This window comes from Passer domesticus, chromosome 7 (genome assembly GCF_036417665.1).
Source record: "Passer domesticus isolate bPasDom1 chromosome 7, bPasDom1.hap1, whole genome shotgun sequence".
NCBI classification, from domain to species: domain Eukaryota; kingdom Metazoa; phylum Chordata; class Aves; order Passeriformes; family Passeridae; genus Passer; species Passer domesticus.
In genome coordinates this window covers 44,073,717-44,081,707 of record NC_087480.1, presented here as the reverse complement: position 1 = coordinate 44,081,707, position 7,991 = coordinate 44,073,717, and the positions used below count along the sequence as shown (strand labels likewise).

Sequence of the window (7,991 nt, the reverse complement as noted above, 5' to 3'; positions counted from 1 at the left end):
GGCCGGGCAGGGCGGGCCGGGAATGGAGGGGCGGGATTGACGGGGAGGGACCAAGGCCGGAGGGGCGAGGCCGGGCGGGGCCTCGAGCGGAGGGGCGGGGCCTGGCGGGAAGGGAGCGAGCGCGGAGGGGCGGGGTCTCCGCGGCCCGGCCGCCCCGCAGCGCCGCCGGGGCGGGTCCTGGGCTCTCGCGGGAGCTGCGCCGGCGCCGCCCGTCTCCGAGCGCGGCCGCCGCGGAACCAATAAACTTTGTTTAAAAAAAAAAAAGGCAAGAAAAGGGCAGGAAAGGAGCGGTGCCGCCGCGGCTGCGGGCAAGTGCGTCACTGACCGCCGAACCAGCCCGGGGCGGCCGCTGCGGGCAGCTCCAGCCCCGGCTCCGCTCGGCCTCGGCAGCCGTCGCCCTCCGCGGGGAGCGGCGCCTCCGCCGCTCTGCGGGCCCGCTCGTGAGTATGGTGGGACGGCTGCGGTGGGCAGCGCTCCCCGCGGAGGGCGGCGGGGCGGCCGTGAGGGGCCTGGCGGGGCGCGCCGGCGGCGCCGGGGCGGGCGCGAAGAGTGACAGGTGTCAGGCTTCCCCTGCCCGGGGGCACCCCTGTAGCTCTGGCTGCGGGCCGGGCCGCGCTGTGGGACGGGAGCTGCTCCGGGGTGCTGCCGGCGGCGGTGCCCGGCCGGGGCAGGGCTGGGCTCTGCCTGACAGCTCGTCCCGTGCCGCCGCCCGTCCGCCCTGCCCTGCAGCGCCGAGTCTCCGCGCTCCCCCGGGACCGGGGAACATGTAAGCGCGGCCGGAGGCGTGAGGCGCTCCGAGCGGCCGTGTGCTGCCGGGGGTCTCCGCTGACCCGCGGGGTTTTGTCTGTTCCCCCACGGCAGGGCTCGCCTCTCCCTCCCCGCACTGAGAGTGCCGGCGCGGCGGGAGCGCCGCACGGGCAGCCGCAGCCATGCCGGGCGCTAAGGAGACGCGGCTGCTGCACCTCGGCGAGATGGAGAAGCTGGACAAGACCCTCTTCAGGCTGGAGCAGGGTAGGTCGGGGTGCTGGGGCTGGGTGAGAAGGAACTGGCCGGCACTTCGTCATCGCCTTTGGATGGCAGTGGAAAGAAGAGCTCATCCTGAAGTGGAGGGGTTTTGGGGGTGTGTGGGGGGTGTTCTTGCTTTAAGTTTGATTGTGGGTTGGTTTATTTGTTTTGATTTGTTTCCACTGCAGGGCTCTATGGGCACACAGTTTAGTTTGACTCGTTAAACTCTTGAGAAATGAAGAGCAGATTGGCCAAGAGCTGTCAGTCTTCATGGGACTGAAGCACAAAGCGTTTTTTAGACAGGCCTTTTCCTTCTCCTTTTATAGCCTGTACTTCAGTGACCTGAAAAAGTCCTCATAAGTCAAGGTCTCCAGTGTTTATCTTCTTATGCAGCACCCCATGTTTTAATATTCCAATTTTGAAATCTGTCAGTAATGCTTGCATTTTGCAAAGTCTGCAGGTTTGAGGTAGTGCTTCAGAATATAAGCTCTTTAGCATCTCCTAAATCTTGTTATCAGATTTGTTAAATTATCAGAGCTATGTATCATGCTGCATACTTAAAAGAACTTGATGTTATTTCTTCCTGAGAGTGTTTTTAAGTCTATTTGTAAAAATGTTGAAAACCAAAAACCATCCACTAACTGGTCTACTATTATGCTGGTCAGCAAATTTAGACTATAAAACTGAAGCCCTTGTCTTTAAAAAATATTTTTAATGGTCCAACAATTTTTAGTAAGAGTTATTGTGGATTTTTTACAGTGTTTTCCTAATCTAGGAAAATAAAGGAGCAAGGTTTTGATTCTTGAGAATAAAAATTCTCTTCAACTCTATTGATTCCAGACTCTTCTGACCAGCCTAATGTAAGGAAGTGTCAATAGTGAAGAAGTGCAGAGTTGGTCCTATTTAACTTATCCATCAAGATGTGTAAATTTTCTTGACATGAGGGAAGCAGAAGTGCATGGCTCTCAGGCATTCAAAGTGCCCCTGCCGGTAGCAGTCTCTGAGAGGGCATAGCTAATTTTGAGCACAGCATTTCTGATGTCAGTATAACTCTTAGAGGAAATAAGATATCAGTGGCATATATCCCTGTACTCTAATTTTAGTATCCCTGTAACAAAATGTCAGGCCAGTACTGAAGAGAATGTACTTAACCTTCCAAAAGTGGTTTTATACATATATTTATTACATTCAAATGAGCTTCATTTTACCTGACAGACATTCAGATCTGAAAACAACTGCTTTGTCTGGTGGGTTTTGGTGCAGTGGTGATTTTGTTAATGAGAGAAACACAAAGCTGGATAACACTTATGTTTAAATGTATTCAGACACTGACCTCTGGTATTAGAGGAATATGAGGAATCCCCATGATTCCATTTAATAAACAAGTAGTTTTTTTTCAACTTAAGGTATTGTAACTTGGTGTCCAGAATTTTTTATACTTTTTGATTAATTATCTGTGTACTAATAATTTTCCCCTTTTTTACAAGTACTCAGGTTTCTTTTACTCCCAGTTTTGTAGGCTGTTAGGGCTAGTAGGTGATTTACTGCACTTAACTACGTGACTGGCATGTTCTGTGTAAGAGCTTGCATTTGTTTCACTCACTTGAATGAACCCTGTTCTTACCACTTGTGATGGGGAGCCTCATACTTGCAAGGGAAAACCTTTCTAAAACCTCCTGACTGAACAGAATTTTTTATGTCTAACTCAGTAGAGTACATATGCTTTTATGTTCTAATTTTTTAACTCAATTTTTTCTCAGTATCACAAGTATCTTAAGCTTAAGCATCTTTCTATGTGTGTCAGAGACCTGAAGCACACCTACAAGATTCCCTTTAGTTTGTTGAGCTCTCTGAAAGTTTAACAATTTGTATATTGTAGATCACACACAAGTATATGTAATTCTTCACTTAAAACATAAGAATTTTACCTGTTCCTAATTTTTTTCAGATGTTTTCATGGGTCAGCCTACTATATAGACTTGGTAAACCTAAGTACTTAAAGACCATGTAATCCAAAATCTGCATAAAGTTGTGTGTAATCTGATCATTGTGATGTTTTGCTGTATTTTATTTTTAAAACTTTATGTAACAAAGACAAACAAATTGGAAAGAAGATGAATGGTGCCATGTAAGTAAAGGAAAAGTACATATGTAAAGTGTGCCAAGAACAATGTTGGGAAGGAAGGGAGAGATGATGCAGCTTTGAGTGTTGCAATGTTAGGTTTGAATCTATTAGAGAGTGTCCAAAGAAGAGCAGTGAGGATGGTAAAGAGCTTGAGGGGAAAACTGTCTGAGGCATGGCCATGAACGCTTGGTCTGTTCAGCCTGGAGGGAGAGGAGACTGAGGGGACACCTCATTGCAATCTGCAGCTTCCTTGTGAGGGGCAGGCACTGATCTTTGCTCTCTGGTGACCAGTGACAGGACCCAAGGATGGAGCCGTGCCAAGGGAGGTTTTGGTTAGATATTAGGAAAAGGTTCTTCACCCCCAAGGTGGTTGGGCACTGAGGCAGGCTCACTAGGGAAGTGGTGACAGCACCAAACCTGACAGAGTTCAAGAAGTATTTGCAAAATGCTCTCAGGCACATGGTATGATTCCTGGGGAATTCTGTGCAGTGCCAGGAGTTGGACTTGAGTGGTCCTTGTAAGTGCCTTCCAGCTCAGGATGTTCTGTGATTCTGTGCTGTAGAAATTTATAATTGTGCTGAAATTAATATCGAATATGATGATATTATTCATATAGTAGCAAATTAGGAATTGTAATAAGAGACTAGACATATCTAATCCTCCTGATCAAGTAATTTTAACTTTTGTCTTTTTCTTTTTTTTTCTTGAGGTTTTGAGCTACAATTCCGATTGGGCCCAACTCTTCAGGGCAAGCCCGTTACTGTGTATACAAATTATCCAGCTTCTGGAGAAGTATTTGATCGCCACAAGTTCAGGACACTGTCATGGCACAATCCCACAGGAAAAGAAGATGACTCTGACAAATACTGCAAGTTGGATCTCCAAATTTCTGGGTCATACCAGTACTATTTTAGTCTTGGGTAAGTGAAATTTGTATACCTGCAGCCAAATGCAGTTTTCTCCCTTGGTCTACATCTTAACCTGAAAAAACCCCTTTTTTTCCCCATGCATTTTTCAAATTGCAGCCAAGGGACCAATCAGAATTCACCAATGAAAGACAGTAACTGGTGGTTCTGTAGTACTTTCTGATGCAGAGATATTCTGGAGAATATACAGAGCCAAGCTGATCAGCTGTCTGTGAATGTTGGAGAAGCAGTCTATTTTTACAAGTTTTCAAATTCATCAGCATTCTGAGTATCTCAATTATTATTTTGTACTTTCTTCATTGACTTTGAGGGTTATTTTCTATCTAGCACAGAGGTTCTGGCATTCTTTACTTGGATCCCTGTCCTTTGTTTTAGTGGGGCACTTGCAGAAGAGAATGCCACTATCTGTAATAATTGTAGTCTGGTATGTTGTGTTTGTGGAAGATGGGTGGTTAAATTCTTCCAGACTTAAGACATTTAGCTCAGGTACCTTCCTGAGGATGAGGGTCAAAATGTAGATCTACGTGTAATAGAGGGACAGTTGTGCTTTCTGTGTTCCATATGCCAAAAGGAGGAGTACTCCATCTCAGAAAATAGCAAAAGTATCTCACTTTTCCTGAGTTTTAAGCTCCGTAACCCATTTATATTTTTAAGTCCAGTAGAGAGATGATACACAAGAAATTAACATTTCAGTGTTTACTATTTCCTATATGTGTCATGCAGTCCTGTTCCCTCTCTCCCTCCAGCCAGTGTACTGGGCTGCTGTGTTTCTGAAAACCTATGCTATTTGAATTCTCTCTGAAACAGACTGGTACAATGGGTGTTAATTATACCAATGAAAATTATTTTTTCCTAGAAATGAAAAAAGTGGTGGCGGTTACATAGTTGTGGATCCCATTCTGCATGTTGGAGCTGATAATCATGTGCTGCCTTTGGATTGCGTTACGCTCCAGACATACCTCGCTAAGTGTCTGGGACCATTTCATGAATGGGAAGACAGGCTTAGAGTGGCAAAAGAAACAGGTAATGCCAATAGACATATTCAAGGATGGAAGTTTTGGTTTATGGTCAAAACCCAAAGTTAGATGGAAGAGCTTCAGTGTAAACAATCAATAGATTCTTTGTCAAAATATATTTTCTACGATATTCAATTTCATTAACAGCTTAAATCACTGTATTTATTAAAATATTGGCAGAGGTGCAAAAATTCAGGGATTTCTCAATCTTGGAAACCATTTATTTTGTTTTCATTTCAGATGGACTTGGAAGTTTGTAGAACTGACAGGGTGGTTTTTAAAGCTTTTGTTACGTAGAATTTAAGGGGAAGATTCAGATTAATTTACACTGGTTATTCCAAACAGTAATTCTGAGTACATAAGTGCAGCTTATTATGCTTCGTTCAATTAACTTTGACTAGGGTTTTTTCCTCATTAAATAAATGGGTTTTTATTTCATAGGTTACAACATGATTCATTTTACGCCACTACAGATGCTTGGACTATCTAGATCATGTTATTCCTTGGCTGACCAGTTAGAAGTAAACCCTGAATTTTCAAACCATAATAAAAAGTGCACTTGGAGTGATATAGGAGCACTTGTGGAGAAACTGAAAAATGAATGGAATATGCTTTGCATCACAGATGTAGTCTACAATCATACTGGTATGATTTTCCTGTGTTAATAACCAGATTGGTCCTATAATTATATTTTGTTATTTTCCCTAACTTCTCCCTCTTTAACCCATTTTTAGTAGCTGTTTTAAACAATGTAGTTGTCTCTGTCTTTGAGTCTCTCAAATCCAGGACAACTCCTTGCAATTGTAACTCATACATCTCTGTTACAGGTATAAAAGAACTTAGTATTGCTACTGAAAGAATGAGGAGAGCCCTTCTTAAAAAGAATTAATAAGTTGTGTATCTGTATTTATATAGTATACCTATCTTAGTTATCTGTGGTGTGCAGTGTGTATTCTGAATTGTTTGATGAGCATAAACTGAGTACTTTCTTGTTAAACAGGGCATTATGCTTGTAGCTGCTTAAAAGTAACTGCTCTAATTTGGGTCTAACATGCAGACTAGAAACAGAGTTGGGACAAGAAGGTAGGATTAAGTAATGGGGAGAATGCTACAGCTGAGTCTTTGGGAGAAGAAAGAGAGCTTTGTGTTTGGGGAGGCTTTTTTTAAAGCATAGATATGTTAACACATCGGAGCTGTTACTTTTTTTAATTGCTTGAGGGACAGTGGATTTTCTTCTGTGTGATCTGATGAAATTTAAAGTGTAGTACTTAATTTGTAGTTTTGTTGATTATTTGGATAATGAGTTTTCTTTGTTTATAATGCAGTTGCTACTGCATACTGTAATCCTAAAGAAAATAATTACCACTCTCATACCAGAGACTACAGCAAGGAGTTATGTAGATGGATGTCTTTTGAGGCTCAAAAATGCGTAAAAGTAAATCATTTGTGAATTCCGATCACTTGTGAATTTCATTTGTGAATTTATTTGCTGTAGTTCTTTGGTGTTGACTTTTGCCAAACATTCCTGTCCAATCAGTCTGCAACAGAGTGCTTTCCCTGTCTGTTTGTTGAGAAGTTACTAATTATAGTTGTTGGCTCTGCGTCTGAGGGAATCAGGCTTTTAAACCTCCTCCCAGTTCTGGATAAAAAATTTCTTAGGCTTTTCAACCAGGGATAAAAAACTTCTTACTCTTTTCAACTAGATGTCCAGTTTCTGTTAGAGATGCTTGAGGTCCTCTCACTTTTGAACAGTGTATATTTGCATGATACTGAGGATGTTTTTTGATGGATGGAGAGAACTTAACTATAGTAGTTACACACCAGAATATATTTGAGAAGGAAAATGTCATGTTATTTGGCTACATTTATAGGACTTTTTCGGGTTATGTTTAGAGTTAAAGTAATCTTCCTTGGGATGGATGACTCAGCATTTGTACTATGGTGAAAAGATGTTCAGAAGTGTGTTGTGAGAGGATAAAAATATTCAGATGATTGTGGTTCTTACATCATTAAGCAAGGTATCCTTGATGACTTTGTTGCCTGTCATGACCCCTCAGCTTACACTGGTTCTGTCTGTTAGTAGTTTCTGCTTTCTAGTGGAGACCATTGTATAGAAATGGCATTGATTTCCCTCTGCCCTGTGGGAGCCAAGCAGCATCACCTGCAGGATCAGGCATTACGCTGAGGTGTTTGGTGTGAAGCCCACACTGTGGGCACAGCAGGGAACAGTGGGAATCAGCTCTGGGTGTCTCTGTGAGGCTCTAGTGAGAGGCAGCACCTGTGGCTCAGCTTGAAAGTGAAGTCATGTGCTGATGTAAAATGTCCCTGAACCTTTGGCGTCTTTGCAGGAGTATCACGGATAAACTTGAAAACCCTCTCTGGTAACTGGGTATATTCAAATAGGAAATATGTTTGCATTTACTTTTTACTGGGAGACAGAAAAAAGACAGTTGGAGTTTTTTTTTTTTTTATTTTCTGAGCTTTCCATGGCTGTAATAAATCGTATAAAGTAGTAAAAATAATGTGAAGTAAATTATACATTACTTTTCTTTTACAAGAGGCTACTGTTGTACAATTGCAATATAGCACTCGAGTCAATCTTAACTTCAAGTAAGGTTTGTGTTTAATTTATGTAAAAATGAGTTAGTTAAGAAAATTATTTCAGATCTTTATAAGAAGAATGTAATGAATTTTAGAAAGTTTTCTTTAATTCCTCATCTTGGTATTTCCATATTCCTATACTTGCTTTGTTCTATACACATACTCTTTGCTATGTTATTTTTTCCTTAGCTGTAGCAAATGTAATCACCAGTGATGTTTTGGATAATTTTTCTTCTGCAGAGTTAGATTTCTCTTGATTTTACGTTGTGAATCACTGGAACTTACCTTCTAATGGAAGGCCTGTTGACTTTTTTTTAC

At 42.5% G+C, this 7,991-nt stretch overlaps 1 protein-coding gene across 2 annotated transcripts in view; it reads left to right on the top strand.

Annotated features, from left to right (window-relative positions):
* Positions 1-200: 200 nt before the first annotated feature.
* Positions 201-7,991, top strand: part of AGL (amylo-alpha-1, 6-glucosidase, 4-alpha-glucanotransferase) — a 34,724-nt gene continuing 26,933 nt past the window's right edge. Inside the window, exons 1-5 of one of the 2 annotated variants that reach the window (XM_064428139.1) lie at positions 201-440; positions 862-1,011; positions 3,840-4,050; positions 4,913-5,079; positions 5,514-5,717. In XM_064428139.1, the coding sequence (XP_064284209.1) occupies positions 930-1,011; positions 3,840-4,050; positions 4,913-5,079; positions 5,514-5,717 (664 nt within the window). In that variant the 5' untranslated portion in view covers positions 201-440; positions 862-929. The remainder of the gene's footprint in view (positions 441-861; positions 1,012-3,839; positions 4,051-4,912; positions 5,080-5,513; positions 5,718-7,991) is intronic. The other variant, XM_064428138.1, reaches the window with a different exon arrangement.